Here is a 17,694-nt window from a genome sequence, read left to right on the forward strand (position 1 = left end):
AAGAGTGTTCACTAATTTGTTGACCTTAATAATAAAAGAATGAAAATTGCCCTAACCCAGCGGTTCTCAACCTGTGGGTCACTAACCTGTGGGTTGCGACCCCTTTGGGGGTCGAACGACCCTTTCACAGGGGTCGCCTAAGACCATCAGAAATTATATATAAAAAAATTTCTTTTCCTATATATAAATACATATTGTTTTTGTGATTAATCACTATGCTTTAATTATGTTCAATTTGTAACAATGAAAATACATCCTGCATATCAGATATTTACATTATGATTCATAACAGTAGCAAAATTACAGTTACGAAGTAGCAACGAAAATAATTTTATGGTTGGGGGTCACCACTGTATTAAAGGGTCGGGGCATTAGGAAGGTTGAGAACCACTGCCCTAACCGGTTTGGCTCAGTGGATAGAGTGTCAGCCTGTGGACTGAAGGGTCCCAGGTTCAATTCTGGTCAAGGACATGTACCTTGGTTGCGGGCACATCCCCAGTGGGGGGGTGTGCAGGAGGCAGCTGATCGATGTTTCTCATGATGTTTCTCTCTCTCTCCCTTCCTCTCTGTAAAAAATCAATAAAAAAATATTTTTAAAAAAACTCTATTCTGGTAAACTTAATGAAAAATTAGAATCAAGAGTCCCTATATATTGACTAAGGAGAAAAAACTAGAAATTATAAACTTTATTATGCTTTTAAAATAATCCAGTTTAGAGAGTTTCTTTGCCATCATCTAGTCAGGCTTATTAACCACAAAAAAATTCCTTCTAAAGCATTCAGCCTCCATTAGAAAACTGCCATAGTAGAAAGCATTGCTTCTTAAGACAGCTCAGACATTTGTTGAATTTGTCCTGTGGAAGTTATTTCACTGAACCTTAATCTGTTTTTGTATTTGTCTCCTTCTGTGGCAGCCCATACATCTTCTTTTCTAGCATTGAATTTCCTCCCAGTCTTGCAGCTCTCATTCTTCCCTCTTCTGCTCTCATTCAGACTTTATCAGACTTCTCTTTTAATTTTCCTATTGACCCTCCTTCATATGACTTATATCTATCTCATTCCTTCTTAACAATGTAAATACAAACTAAAAACACAAATAAATAGAAAAATATAAACAAAACTATGGTAACCTCTGCATAGCCATGACCAGGGAAGAACTCCAGCTGCTGCTGCTGCTGATTCTTTGTACTCCTTTGAAGTCATCCCTTTATTATTTTTTTAAATAATTCTTTTTTAAAAAATATATTTGTTGATTTTAGAGAGAAAGGGAGAGGGAGGGATAGAGAAACACCAATGATGAGAGAGAATTATTGATTGGCTGCCTCCTGCATGCTCGAGCCTGCAACCTGGGCATGTTTTCTTGACCAGAGTCGAATCTGGGACCCTTCAGTCCACAGGCTGATGCTCTATCCACTGAGCCAAACCAACTAGGGCTCATCCCTTTATTATTAAAATAATTTGAAAATTACTCTTATCTCAAGACAAAAGCTGAAATGGGCTTTTCACAAAGTATTGGTAGGTTTGTAGTGGTTTCTAAATATATAATTAGGATTGACCTTTCTCTGTGTTTCTTCATTGCTCGGCCTCTTTCTACCCTTCATTGACTGAAACCAGATACTCATATCATCATCTCTGATTTTGCAGAATTGATCTGTCCTTATACTACTACATTTAGCATTGATTCTATATGGAACATAAATTGTTTTTCCTGACCATATATATTCCATAGCTGTATTAGTTTATAATCATGCAGCATAACTTTAACCTGATTAGTTCATTGAAAGGAATGCCCTAAAATTTAGAGTGCAATCTGCTAATAAAAACAATAAAGTCTGCCCTGGCCGGTGTGGCTCAGTTGGTTGAGCGTTGTCCCATGCACCAAAAGGTTGCTGGTCCTATTCTGGTCAGGGCACATACCCAGGTTGCAGGGTTTGATTCCAGGTCTAGGGCATGTTTGGGAGACAACCTAGCGATGTTTCTCTCCCTCCCTTCTCCCTCCCTCTCTCCTCTCTTCCTCCCTCAAATCAGTAAACATATTCTCAGGTGAAGATAAAAATAAAGTCTGCTAGAGAAATATAAAAATTTATAGGAAAGACAATAAAAGTTAGTGTTGGATTTTATTTGATTTTTTAAAAGTGAATAAGGCAGTATTGTGTCTGTCTAAATAACAACTCTCTTGAGAAATGACTTAGCTGGAACTTCTGACTAAACTTGATCTTACAGTACAAGTGTGACTTGTTGAGATGATTCTTTGAATGTCAAGAATGCTGTAATCACTGTTTTTTATATTAAGAATTGAAATATTTTGACTTTTGGTTAAATTTGTTTCTAAAAACTGACAGATAGTGGAGATTCAGTTGAGATATTGATACATGATTCCGTTTAGCTAAAGATTTCATTGATAATTGCAGTTAATCCCAGTTGTTGTTATGTAACATAGGGGGGTTAAAAACAAGATCCAGATTGAAAAAGATGGGCCGCTTGGACTAGAGTAAGAATGGTAAAGATAGTCAGAAAGATTCGTGCAAGAATAGACCTTCCTGCCCTAACCGGTTTGGCTCAGTGGATGGAGCATCGCCCTACGGACTGAAAGGTCCCAGGTTCAATTCCGGTCAAGGGCATGTACCTTGGTTACGGGCACATCCCCAGTAGGAGGTGTGCAGGAGGCAGCTGATCGATGTTTCTCTCTCATTGATGTTTCTAACTCTATATCACTCTCCCTTCCTCTCTAAAAAATTAATAAAATATATTTTAAAAAAGAAAAAAAAAAGAATAGATCCTTCCCCTGACTGCCAGCACCACCTTCGCTCTGGCCGGAGCACAGGCTTTTCCGCACCACACCTAGCTGCCTGCCAGCTTTGTCGGGTTGATTTGCATACTCACTCCTGATTGGCTGGTGGACATAGCCAAGGAACGGTCAACTTATATATTTCTCTTTTATTGGTGTAGATTTTGTTTAAGTATATACTTAAAGGTAGAGCTGTCATAATTTGCTGTTGGGTGTCAGAGAGAGAGAGATTATGGGTGACCTCGAGGTTTTTTGCTTAAACAATTGGTAAAGTGAGTTGCCCTTATCTAACATAGGAAAACTGTTGTTGAAGGCGCCAAGTTCTGTATACCAACTGATGTTTATGTTTGACTGACATTAGTAGTCACTAAAGAAAGCTTATGAGGAAGCGTGCAGTGGAATTCCTGAAATAGACTGAAATATTGCTTGTGGACCAAAGGGGCGCTAGGTTATATTATCAGAATGTCATACACAGTATGTTAGTTGTTAGATGTTCTCTATAACTTGCCATAAATAGTTTAACTAGGAAATCTTTATTATAAAGTAAAACTTAAAATCCTCAGTGTTTATAATTGTCAAGCATCTTAGTTGTTAAATGTTGTTGTAAAGATACTTCTGGGTATACAAGTGCACCAAGAACTCTAATTTTACATTTCTATTTTTGCTTTTGAAAGACAATATTTTATCCATAGTAATTCTGGATTTTATTTTATTTTATTTTATTTTATTTTATTTTTTTAAACCAAGAGCTCGTTCTTTTTTTTTTTTTTCTTTTATATATATATTTTATTGATTTTTTCACAGAGAGGAAGGGAGAGAGATAGAGAGTTAGAAACATCGATGAGAGAGAAACATCGATCAGCTGCCTCCTGCACATCTCCCACTGGGGATGTGCCCGCAACCCAGGTACATGCCCTTGACCGGAATCGAACCTGGGACCCTTCAGTCCGCAGGCCAACGCTCTATCCACTGAGCCAAACCGGTTTTGGCTGGATTTTATTTCTTGAGGTGGAGATTTTTAGTTCAAGTTCAGGTGGTAGAGAAGAAATTCAATAAGAGATTAAATTTATTACATTTTCAACCATTTTTCTTTATCTGTAAAATGGGTAAATAATAGCAACTATGTTATAAGTTAAACCCTTTGGTCCCAAAACAGTAAATGTAGATTTGTTGTTTTTTTATGCATGGTACATCTATATATATAAAAGGCTAATATGCAAAGTGTCCCCTTGGGAGTTCGACCAGGAGACCAGGAGTTCGATTGCTCGCTATGATGTGTGCTGACCATCACGGGGCGGTGTGGAAAAGAGGAAGGCCTCAGCCTGCAGCCAGGGAAGGAGTGCCCCAGCTGGCAGCCGGAAGGCCCCAATTGGCCCTGATCGCAGGCCAGGCCTAGGGACCCTACCCATGCACGAATTTCGTGCACCAGGCCTCTAGTATTTCAATAATGTTCTTTTAAATATAACGAGATTTTTATTCTTGGTTTTTAAGGAAACTTTAGCCAAATATTTCATACATAATTTAAATTGTCTTTTTCCTCTTAGATGTGGAGAGGTATTGGCTGAAAACATTTTAGTTGCAAACTTTTCTTATGTGCTACTGTCTTATTTATCTAGCACTTGGATTTTCAAACATATTTTGACCCCAAACTATGATTTTTGTCATTGCAGGCAAGAAGACAACAAGACCCTAGTCCTGGTTCCACTTTAGGTGGTGATGACTTCAAACTTCGTTAATTAGTAGCACAGCAGATGTGCTCCCCAAATCTTTCCACGTACATTGTTTCTAGTCAACAAAAATAATTGATTAAAAGACCAGAAACTGTGATAACTGGAGGTACTACATACAGCCTATCTCTCAACCTTAGGCAGTAACAAGACATCACAAACTGCCATGGTTTTGCACTATGATTATAATACCTGCATTTCTAATTTTGTATGCATGTAGCCAGTAATGAATTTACATTTTTTCTATGCAAACTTACCTTGTTGGCATTATTTTAGTGAGTTGAAACTATCTACTTGTAAAGCTCTTATTTGTCCTCCATTTTAATTTAAGAGTTCATGTCATTTAAAAACAAGTCAATAAATTTAAATTTTTATCAGAGGGTTTTATCCCTAATCAGTTACTCTAATTTTTTTTCCCCTTTTTTGTGTGATTTTAGATATGTTGGTTATACAGCTGCATTTTAGCTAGGCATTCTTGTTTTTTTGTTTTGTTTCCCCCATTTTCTTTTGTGTTTTTATTGTCTATGGCATTTTAAAACTGCTGATGTGTTTGCATTATTTACAAGCTAAAACCCTAGTAGCATAGAGCTGTCTGCCACAGCCTTCTAACAAAGTTTACAGTTAAAGTTGCAGTATCCTTTTAAATGTTGATAATCAGCTCCTTTTCTTTCCTTCTTAAATATAAAAATTTTTAATTGGCATTGACTCTAATCTTCCCCAGATCTATTTTAGATTCTGTTCTATAATCATGAGTTTGTGTGGAGATATTCTCCTTAATGATAATATTCTACTGAAATGCCTAAAGAAGTCGCAGGCTGGCTTCTGTTTTATTCAGGGATTTTCTTTTTTTTAAGTCAATCAGAAAAGGGATACTGGAGCTTCTTCATGTATGTAACAGCATATTAAACTGGAGACAGTGATGAATCAGCTACAAAGGTAATATTGTATTAAAATCATGTTTAAGATAGCTGCTTTTATGTGTATTTTATAATGCATGCTTTTGTAAAAACAATGCTGGGTGATAAAAGATTAGTGTTAGAGAGAAAATGTTCATCTGTGCAAAGGATACATTTTCTTCCATTAATTATTATGGGGGAAAAATTCACAGGTTATATATATATGGTATTTTCCAAAAGGACTATTAATAGAACCTTTTGAGATGAATTAGTATGGGAATATTTCTTAAATAGGCTCACTGTCAAATTGAATGCAACTTGTTTTTGTTTTTTTGTTTTGTTTTTAATACAAGACTGGAAAAAAGTGCTAAGTCATTTGGCACCTCCTTACAAATATTTTTCATGGTTACATTCATTAAATGTTACTACATTTCTGAGTTTTTTTGCAAAAATGTATTTTATCATGATAGAATGGCATTATTTTAAAGAATTTGAAAAACTGACATGGTCAGTTCAGAAAATGAACTGAATTCTGAATAAGGTCATTGCATTTAAAACACATATATACTTGATTGATGAGGGAGGTATGACTTTCATTGTACATAGGTCTTATAATTCATAAACATATCCAGTATCTCAGCATAAAAATGTTTGTTATATGTTTGAAGTCATGCATGGTAAGGAGTGTGTTTAAATTGTTATAAACAATAATACATCATAAAAGACCATGCTGATCTTGTGTAACTAAGTACTATGAGTGAATTTGGTTGTTATTTGGTGTTCTACAGCTCACATGTTTACACACTCAGTGCCCTAATTTCCCCTGAGGGAATCGCCTTTTAAGTGGTCCTTACAGTGGTGTTTTAAGGTTACTTTATCACAGAGCTCCTTGGTTTTTTACTTCTGCACTTAAATTTTTTTTTAGTAACCATGATGATGATGGTACATTTTTCTCTATTGCTTTTAGTCCACCAGTAACTATGATCAAATCTATTAAGTGTTCATGTTGCCATTGTTCTGTAAATACTGAATTTTTCCTGTCATTTAGCATTGTGCTGCTTTCGTCTGTCTTAATGCTGGCATTAAGATCATGAGCCCCTTTTCTCCAATAGTGCAAGCTTTGAAAACTACTTTTATTAAGTTATTGATGCAATCTGATATTTTTTCAAAACCTATATTTAAACAAAGTTACACCATTGCATCATCTTTTTTAAATTCATCTCCATTAAAACTTGCCTTAACCTACCAGATTGCTTTTGCCACTATTAGCCATACTGTGTGTTTGTATGTTTAATTTACTTTCACAATAAAGTTCTGTGTAGTGAAAACAAGGTCTTGGGTCTTTATTGGACATAATCTAACAGTTTCTCTTCTAGTGTTCATTATGACACAAAAATTGATTTTGTTACTCTGAACTGTTCTTTCATCCTGTTTTATAACCTTAAAAAAATGACAACAGTGGCATCTAGTGGTATTTCTCCAACCTAATTTCAAAGAAAACATTTAATGTAAATATCACAAAGAATACTAATTTCCTAATGTATATTGTGGTTTTCAAAAGTCTGGCTTAATTTACCCATCCAATGAGATATGACTATAAAGTAGTGATGTCATTTTGGAGGGGAGGAAGAATATTAAAAATTACATATCCAAATTAGTACAATCTTTCAAGCTAGTCCCTGAAAATTAAGCCTTTCATTTTAGAAGCAATCCTTAAGCTTGGTCCATATGAAAATATTTACTTATTCACCACCAGACTTAACTGTAAATGACAGATACTTTTAAATGCTGAATTGGAACCATTAAGCAACATTTCAAAGAATAAGATCCATACTCTGAGGGTTAATTTCAAAAGTTGTTATATCAGGTATTCAAGATATGCTCATTTGGGGCCGCTTGGGAAGAGAACTATCTTAACATGATTATGCTTCATTTGTCAATGAGCTTTTTCAAACCATAAGCCATTGTATGAATTTTCCATTTCTGCATAACACATTGCCCCAAAACTTAGTATAAAACAAGAAACATCGTTTTACAGATTCTGTGGGTCAGAAATTGAAGAAGCTTAAGTTGAGTGGTCTGGTCAGAGGTCTCTCTTGAGGTTAGAGTCAAATTGTCAGTCTGTACTTAGTCATCTTAAAACTTGGCTATGACTAAAGAATTCCCTTCCAAGCCCACTCATGTGGTCATTGACTGGCCTCAGCTTCTCACAGACCATTGGATGAAAAAGCCCTTGATTCCTAGCTAGGTGTTGGGATGGAGACCTCCTCCACAGGGGTGTCTCCATAGGGCAGCTCACAGCTTAGCAGCTGGCTTCTCCAGAGCTAGTGACCCAAGAAAAAGTGCATGCCCGTGATGAAAGCCAGTCTTTTTAATAACCTATTCTTTGTGTTGCCATAGTCTGTATGTTAGAAGTGAGTCACTGGGTCAGGCCCACACTCAATGGGAGGAATAGTAAGCTTCATCTCAGAAGAAAGGCATGTCAAAGAGTTTGTGGATGCATTTTTAAAACCACCACAGCCATATTGCCACATCTATGTGTATATGCAAGACAACATTGATGGTTTGATCTCCCAAACATCTTTAGAGATAAGATTTCATTCTTTTGCAGGCAAATTTCAAGGCATGATTCCCCCTAGATCGCATCAATTTCCTTTCTTGCCCCACATCTTTCAAAAATGTTTCAAGGCTAGAAAATTACAGTTGTAGGATGGCATCATGAGTGGAAGTTGGCAGTTTGGTTTAAATATAGGATACTCAGATAACTAAGTCACTATATTAGTCAGCTGGCAACTTTTGGTTAGAATAACTTCAGCAACTTGAGAGTTAAGGGGTTTATTGGCCTTATTCAGGTTTCAGAAACATTGGGAAATATGAGTAGATAAAATGGAGGGAAAATTTTTTTTAATATGTTTTTATTGATTTGGAAGAGTGAGGGAGATAGAAAACATGGATGAGAGAAAAATACATCCATTGGCTGTCTCCTTGCATGCTTCCTGCTGGGGATGGAGCGTGAAACCTGGGCATGTGCTGTGACTGGTAATCCAACCAGTGACCTGGTGCATGAGTTGACACTCAACTGCTGAGCCATATCAACCAGGCAGAAGTTTTTATTAGAGAAGATAATCTGAATCTATGATGTCCAATTTGGTAGGTACTAGCCACATGTGGCTATTGAGCATTTGAAATATGGCTAGTTGAGTTTTTTATATTTAAATTTTAAAACTCAAGTAGTGGTAAATGTTTTTCTGTTAAACAAAACTATTTTAGGAGGATTACATTTCACTTTAGTCTTTGAAAATTTAGTGTCCGAGTTGAGATGCACTGCTAGTGTAAAATATCAAATAGCAAAGATCTATTACCCCCAAAGAGGAATATAGGAAATTTCACTATTTTTTATTTATTTATTTATTTATTTTGTTAATCCTCACCTAAGGATATTTTCCCATTGATTTTTAGAGAGAATGGAAGAGAGAAGGAGAGACGGAGAGAAACATCGATGTGAGAGAAACACATCAATTGGTTGCCTCCTGCAGGAGCCCTGACCAGGGCCCCGGGCCAGGGAGGAGCCTGCAACCAAGGTACATGCCTTGACTGGAATCGAATCCGGGACCGTTTGGTCCACAGACTGATCCTCTATCCACTGAGCCAAACCAGCTAGGGCTCTATTTTTTTATTTTGATTACATATAAATATTTTTGTATACTGAGTTATATTGATATTTGATGTATTGAGTTAAATAAAATATTTAAATTTTATCTTTAATAAGACTACTAGAAAATTTTTAATTACATATATTGGCTCACATCAATATTAAGATTTTTAAGTGGGCAAAGTATATAGATCATACAATCAAAAGGGAAAATACGTTTTAAAGACTGAGGCTTACTATTACTGGGTTTTTTTTTGTTAATCCTCACCCAAGGATATTTTTCCCATTGATTTTTTTAGGGAGGGGGAGGAGGAGGAGGAGAGAAAGAGAGAAACATCAATTAGTTGCCTCCTGCATACATCTCTACGAGGCCCTAGGAATCAAACCTGCAACCCAGGTATGTGCCTTTGATCAGGAATGGAACCTACAACCCTTAGTGCACCAGCCTATGTTCTAACCACTGAACACACCAGTCAGGGTTATTACTGGTTTGTTTTTTAAGATTAAAACAAGCCCTAGCCGCTTTGGCTCAATGGATAGATTAGAGAGTCAACCTGCAGACTAAAGGGTCCTGGGTTCAATTCCGGTCAGGGCACATGCCGGGATTTCGGGCTTGAGCCCCAGTAAGGGATGTGCAGGAGGCAGCCAATCAACGATTCCCTCTCATCATTGATGTTTCTATCTATCCCTCTCCCTTCCTCTCTGAAATTAATAAAATATATGTATATATAAAATTATTCTCATTGATGTTTATCTATCTTCCTCTTTGAAATCAATAAAAATATTAAAACAAAATATTATTTTACCCCCTAGGATCATTTGGAGGCGTATATATTCATTACCCAAAATAGATTGGTCTCTGCCCTCAGGGTACATCTAACCTGGTCTGGGTGGTCAAAAAAGGCTTTCTTGAGACATTTAAGTTGAAATCTGAAGGATGGTAGATACTATGCCAGCAAAGATAAGCTGACAAAAGTATTACAGGAAGCCAGGCCAAAAGCATGGCAAATTTGAGAAACTAAGCAGTTGAGTATGACTAGAACATGGAATGGAGGGGCTGTAGCGGCCAGCGTGAGAGTCCTATGCAGTCCTGGGTGGACTTTCCCAGCCATGTTAAACTGGACTTTCCAAGGGCAAACTCAAAGCCATTGATGGGTTGAGTTTGAGGGAATGAGTACTTGATATAAAGCTGGTGGTGGTGTTTGATTGCAAAGAAAAAACTAGCAGAAAGTCCCATGGATCATATGGTCACCCAGTAGATTAAGGGTAGCTTAGTGAGCGTTGGAAACATTTCAGACCTGAGAAGCAAGTACAGGAGGCGTAATGGACAATTTTCCCAGTTTTTACCATGATAAACGGCTGTATTGCCTTAACACTCCTAAATTTTTACTGGCTTAAAGACTTAACTCTTACTTGCTAAATACCCATCAGTGGTTGACCTAAGCCAGGGATCGGCAAACTTTTTGACTGGAGGGCTACAATGGGTTCTTAAACTGGACCGGAGGGCGCGAACAAAAGCATGGATGGAGTGTTTGTGTGAACTAATATAAATTCAAAGTAAACATCATTACATAAAAGGGTACGGTCTTTTTTTTCAATGTTTCTCATCAATGTTTCTATCCCTCTCCCTTCGTCTCTGTAAAAAATCAATAATATATATATATATATTAATATATTTTATTGATTTTTTACAGAGAGGAAGGGAGAAAGATAGTTAGAAACATCGATGAGAGAGAAACATCGATCAGCCGCCTCCCGCACATCTACTGGGGATATGCCCGCAACCCAGGTACATGCCCTTGACCGGAATCGAACCTGGGACCTTTCAGTCTGCAGGCCGACGCTCTATCCACTGAGCCAAACCGGTTTCGGCAATAAAATATATTTTTTAAAAAAACCTGAAATTGACACACATGACTTCTGTTTACATTCTATTGGACTAGAAAGTTACAGGGCTAACTTCACCTGGACAGGGAACTGCAATCCTACCTTTTGCCCAAAAAAGTCAAAATATTTGTGAATAGCTGTAATGATTATCATAGGCCACTTTTTTTTTTTTTTTTTTTTTTTTTACCCTTAGACTGTCTGGGGTGGGATCAACTACTATGTTGTGTTTTGTTTGTTGTTTTTGTTTTGTTTTTTTAAATTTTAAGACTTTTAATATGCACACCACAGGCCACCCTTTCAATTATTAAATAAGTTTTCCTCAAGAAAATACATTTACCTTGGGAGACAACCTCAAAGTCCCAGCTAGTCAGGCATTGAGCTAAAATTCTAAAATATTGGTTATCTGCCCTCTATACAGCCAGTACACAGTGGTGAAATAGAGACAGGAAAACTGCAGGAAACACTTTCATTCAAAAAGGGAAGGATAAAGTCACTGGTCAAACAAATATGCAATGTCATTGGAGCAACTGTCTGCGGGCCCTCTGCCCTAAGAGAGGGAAGTTTTTTTTGAAAGGCCTATAGGGAGGGGCTATCCAATCCATTGTTTTTCATGACCCTTCTCCCCATCTCTGATTTGCTGATGCAGTTACCTTTTATTTCTGCTTTCAAACTGGCTTTTTTTTTTTTTTTAACCTTGACAAATGCAACCAATAGTAACCGTGGTACTAAGATTCTATTTTCGCCGAAACCAGTTTGGATCAGTGGATAGAGTGTTGGCCTGCGGACTGAGGGGTCCCAGGTTCAATTCTGGTCAAGGGCATGTACCTTGGTTGCAGGCACATCCCCGGTGGGGGATGTGCAGGGGGCAGCTGATGGATGTTTCTGGCTCTCTGTCTCTCTCCCATCCTCTCTGTAAAAAATCAATAAAACATTTTTAAAAAATACTTTAAAAAAAGATTCTATTTTCTAAGCTTTTCACTGAGGGCTTCAAACTTAGTACATTTCCTGCCTTCTAAGTTATCACAAGGGACAGTTTTAACAGAAGTATTCTAATCCTCCCAGACTGCAACATCAGTTCCCCCAGGCTCTTTCCTGTCTGAGTAACAACTTGTGTTTTGATTCTTGACTCCCTTTTTCCCTCAATTCCTATATATCCAATCTGTAGATCCTGCCAATGAATTCCATCAATTCTGTCACTATTAGATTTTTAAAAATTTTGTTACACACAAAGCATTTTGCCTGTAAATGCAGTCCTCCTAACACATCTTTGAGATATTTCACAGGTAAAGAAACAAAGGCATAGAGAAGTGAAACAACTTGCTCAAGGCACAAAACTATTAAATGGCAGAACCGGGATTCAAATTCCTAGTTCATATATTTAAACCAACTATACTCTGACCTGAACCAGTCCTGGATTTTTTTTTGGTGGGGGAGGGGGGGGGGGCGTGCGGGCTTGGACTGCCATGATGAATACCTGTACTTCCTGAATACACTCTTATCAGTGCACCAGCAGGCAGTTCAATATCTGTTTTGTTAAATATATATTTTTAATTGATTTCAGAAAGGAAGAGAAAGGGAGGGAAAGAGAGAAACATCAATGATGAGACAGAATTATCAGATCAGCTGCCTTCTGCATGCCCCCTACTGGGACTGAGCCTGCAAACCAGGCATATGCCCTGACCCCTGACCAGGAATTAAACCATGACCCCTGGTTCATAGGTCTATGCTCAACCATTGAACCACACCAGCCAGGCAAGCTTAGAAGTTTTTTTTTTTCAGGTCTTAGCATGCCATCTAGGCCAACTGCCCAACTACAGTGGGGCCTTGACTTACGAGTGTCCCGACTAACGAGTTTTTTGAGATAGGAGCCAACAGCCAATTTTTTGCTTTGAGTTGCGAGCTAAAATTCGGGTTACGAGCCAGCTTCAGATACCCCACCGCTAGTTGGCGCAGTGAACGTCACAGTGAACGCCACAACATCAGCCCAGCATCACGTGTCTCACTCGTTCACTTTTTGATTTGACATACCGAGTAATTTGAGTTACGAGCTCCGTCACGGAACGAATTAAACTCATAAGTCAAGGCCCCACTGTATTTCTAAACACATCTTGAATGCTTGTCATGCATAGTAAAAGGTAATGTGCCCCTAATCCCTGACCCTGTCATACTCCCAATATTACCGGAAAGGGGACCTGGCACTGAACGGGTCTGCCTAGGGTCAGCTGGTAGTGTGTGGGTTCTTGACTTTGTACAGGAAAAATTTCACAACGTGAGTCCAGGTGAATTTTAGAGGACGTTTATTAAAGCTGGGGACAGTGAAACAAGAAAGGGCTGGGGAAATGAGCCTAGGCTAGTCTGCTTTGGCTCACTAAGAAGTCAGAGGAAAGGGGGCCTTGGGGACGGGTTAGGGGGCGTTTCTGGGATGAACTGCTACTGTTCATTATTGTCCTGGTTACAAGCCTCCTGGGCTCCCTTAGAGTTTAGGAGATGCCTGCCTGTGGGGGAAGAAAGGGAGGGGAGGTGTAGGCGTGCTCCTGGGAAGGAGAGCACACTAGACCAGTGATGGCCAACCTTTTGAGCTCGGCGTGTCAAAATTTTGAAAAACGCCAAAACCGGTTTGGCTCAGTGGATAGAGCGTCGGTCTGTGGACGGAAAGGTCCCAGGTTCGATTCCGGTCAAGGGCATGTACCTGGGTTGCGGGCACATCCCCAGTAGGAGATGTGCAGGAGGCAGCTGATCGATGTTTCTCTTTCATTGATGTTTCTAACTCTCTCCCTTCCTCTCTGTAAAAAATCAATAAAATATATTTAAAAAAAAAATTTTTTTTGAAAAACCCTAACAACTCTGATACCATGTCACATATAGAAATATTCATAATTTTTTTTTATATTTACAACCATAGTAAAAAAAGATTTATATTTTTGATATTTATTTTATATATTTAAATGCCATTTAACAAAGAAAAATCAACCAAAAAATATGTATAAAATGAACAAAAACAGAAAAACAATGTACATTTAGGAAAAAATAATAATAAAAACAATCAAATGGTACGAAAACTAGAAATTAGTGACTTTTTTGACTTTGCTGAAGTTTGCTAATTCTTCGATTGCAGGTTCATACTTGCACTTCAAGGCCAAGCAAGCGCCACTAACTTCATCTGTTAGCCGGTTTCTTTTGTTCGTTTTAATATTATTTAATGCTGAGAACAAAGTCTCACAAAAATATGTTGATGAAAAAATTGTTAGCAAAGCCATCGCTAGATTTTTTATGTTGCTAGAAGTGTCAGGTACTCTGTTCCAAGCACTCAAAATTTCTTGTTCGTAGTTGCACTCTTCTTCATTATTCAAACAATTTCGTTCCAGATTTTCAAGTTTCGACCTTAAGTCGACAAACACATGAGTCCAAATGCTACCTTGAAAATCTGCAAGTTGCATCTCTAAATCGTCAATTTGCATCCATTGGAAATCCTTTAATTCCAAAGGACTGTAAACAACTACATCCGGATACTTAATTATTTTAATGCTCTGTTCTAGGCTTCTAAATTGGTTGAATCTTTCGCTGAACTGTTCAAATAACGAGTTTACTATATTCTGGTACATAAGTATGGACTCCATTACACTCGTTGTAGTGGCCTTCTCGAAACACTTTTTTATCCAAGGAAAATACTTATAAGTTTTAGTTTCAATATCTCGCTTGAAAATTTTAAGTTTACTTTCAAAAGATTTGATGTATCCAAACATAACGTCAATACTTTTGCCAAAACTTTGTAATTTTAAGTTCAGTTCATTCATATGAACAGAGAGATCTGTAAAAAACATCAAATTGTTGACCCACTTCTGATCATTAATCTGAGGATGTCTAATAGCTTCCATAAACAATTTCAGGAATCCCACATTTTTTCCCCACCATATTTGGTGCCCCATCTGTCGTGACTGACACAATTTTAGAGATATCAATGTTTAGGTCACTGAATGTTTTTATAACAGCCTTACATATTTTGTTTCCTGATGTACTTATTGGCACTGATTCTAACTTTTTCAACTCTTCTCTCATTGTGAGACCATCAGAATATCTAGCAATAATGGCCAACTGAGCATTTGATGTGACATCAGTAGTTTTATCAAGAGAAATTGAAAAATATTTACAACTATTTAAGTCTTTTTTTAATTGATGTACGTTTTTGTTAAGATCTATTATTCTGTCTTTGATAGTATTTCTACTGAGTGGTAACTCAGAAATTCTTTTAATAATATCATCTTTATTTTTCATATCGTGAAATAGTGCTGGTGCACATCTTAGAAATGTTTCCTTAATAAATTCTCCGTCACTGAGGGCTTTTCCATGCTGAGCTATGGAATGAGCAATACAGTAATTTGCTGATGTTAAATTTGTAGAGCATCTTACAAATTTAATGATGGAATTTGATTGACTTTTATAGAGGTGTAGCTGCCTAGAAATGTATTCCTTCCTTTCATCAATAGTTTTTTTCAAGAGCTGACAATGATTAGTTTCAAAATGTCTCTTTACATTCCACGTTCTGTTTACTACCGTTTCATTACACAGTATGCAAGATGATCTGTTGTTTCTGTCAACAATCCCGTACATCTCGGTCCATATGTCTTTTTTTTTTTTAATATATTTTATTGATTTTTTACAGAGAGGAAGGGAGAGAGATAGAGAGTTAGAAACATCGATGAGAGAGAAACACCGATCAGCTGCCTCCTGCACATCTCCCACTGGGGATACGCCCGCAACCCAGGCACATGCCCTCGACCGGAATCGAACCCAGGACCCTTCAGTCCGCAGGCCGACGCTCTATCCACTGAGCCAAACCGGTTTCGGCTATAGTGCAATTCTTAAGCTTTTTATATTAATGTCAATATTGGAATAATGTATCTTGGATGTTTTCACTATGTATCTTTGCTACGCAACACTGATGTACATGTTTACATCCAGTTTTAGAACTGCATTATTGATCATGAGTAACGTGATTAATATTACTTGAGTGATGCCCAACTCTGGCCGTTGCAAGAGACAAATATTTGAATTATGCAATTTTTTGTCTGTCAATGCGTGTCACCCAAAATGAGTTCGTGTTTCACCTCTGACACGCGTGTCATAGGTTCGCCATCACTGTGCTAAGGCCACTCAACAGATCGATCACTATGGCATGCACTGACCACCAGAGGGCAGACGCTCTGACTGGTGGGTTAGCTTGCTGCTGGGGTCAGGCCGATCCAGACTGAGCCAGACAGGCCAGGTGGGCCAGACACACCCTGGAGCCCTCCCAGAGTCCCTCCCCAGCTGGCCAACCTCCCTTGTCCCTCCCTGGCACCAATTGTGTACCACTGGGGTCCCTCGTCCTGGCCTGTGCCCTCTTGCAATCCGGGACCCCTTGGGGGATGTTGGAGAGCCAGTTTTGGCCCGATCCCGCAGACCAGGCCCAGGGACCCCACTGGTGCATGAATTTGTGCAGCAGGCCTCTAGTTTAGTATAAAAAACAATGCAAAAGAAAGAGCTTGGGTTCTGCCACCTAGAACCACAAGATCTCTTTAACTTTTCTGGGCCTTCTTTTTTCACCTCTAAAGTGAGGTACTGTATAAGCTTTCCGCTCAGATTGGTCCGTGAGAGTTGCTTCCATAAAGGCCTGCCTCCAGAAGAGACCTGATTGCCGTTTAGTTTTAGAGTGCCTCTGGGCACGGGCCAATAGCTCAGGATGAACAGGTTTGAGAAGCCTCTCACTCGACTTGTAGATGGAGAAACTGAGGCACAAAGAGCACCAGAGGTTTGGTCTAGACCACACAGTGTTGGCAGCAAAGCTAGCTCTAGCTCAAGTCTGAGCTGCAGCCTGCGACCTCCCGGTGGGGTCTGGGACTGGGGTGGAGGCGGGAGTGGGGCTGTTGGGAGATGAACTGCTCACCTCTGGATGTGGTCAGCCCGAAGGCCGGACTAGCTACACACACACACACACACACACACACACACACACAGGCCGGACTAGCTACACACACACACACACACACACACGCCGGACTAGCTACATACACACACACACACACACAGGCCGGACTAGCTACACACACACACACACACACACACGCACACACACAGGCCGGACTAGCTACATACACACACACAGGCCGGACTAGCTACACACACACACACACACACACACACACACACACACACACACACACACCCCTCCACTGGAACTTGAGTACATTCCTCACTTGCTTTGAGTTCCACCTCAGCCCCTGAGCAGCTGGGTGGGGAAGGAGTCATTCCTGGAAACTAGAGGCAGCTGCACCCGGCGTCAGTCTCGGCCCCAACCGGAGGTGGGAGGGTGCTCGAGGGCCCCAGGGCCCCGCGACTCCGCATCCTCCCTCCCTGCTGGGCCGCAGACTGTGCACCCTCGGAACTCGCTTTTTGCTTTCATTGAATGGGAGTCCGACGCGCGTGTAGATAGCAGATGGGGATTGTATAACCATGTCACATGTATGTGTTGCGTGGCGTACACATCCTTGTGTAGACGTGTGAAACGTGTGAGGCGCGGTGCGCAGATGTGCGGGTTCACGGAATATGGGGCTCCTCATCCCAGCTCTTCCAGATGGTACTGCCAGGCCTCCAGCCCGTCCCAGGCGCTAATCCCGAATTTGCGCGTGCGCGACTCCGCCTTAGGCCCCTCCCCTACGATGGAACCCCGCCCTCGCCACACTTTACGGCCCCGCACGCCACTTTTACT

General features: G+C 39.3%; 1 protein-coding gene across 3 annotated transcripts in view; it reads left to right on the top strand.

Moving 5' to 3' along the window:
• Positions 1-6,734, top strand: part of CBFB (core-binding factor subunit beta) — a 56,372-nt gene extending 49,638 nt beyond the window's left edge. For 2 of the 3 annotated variants that reach the window (XM_081106854.1, XM_081106853.1), the window contains exon 6: positions 4,458-6,734. In XM_081106854.1, coding sequence (XP_080962980.1) covers positions 4,458-4,480 — 23 coding nt within the window. In that variant the 3' untranslated portion in view covers positions 4,481-6,734. The remainder of the gene's footprint in view (positions 1-4,457) is intronic. The other variant, XM_081106855.1, reaches the window with a different exon arrangement.
• Positions 6,735-17,694: the final 10,960 nt, after the last annotated feature.

Source organism: Myotis nattereri, assembly GCF_964212035.1.
Source record: "Myotis nattereri genome assembly, chromosome: 15".
Taxonomy (NCBI): domain Eukaryota; kingdom Metazoa; phylum Chordata; class Mammalia; order Chiroptera; family Vespertilionidae; genus Myotis; species Myotis nattereri.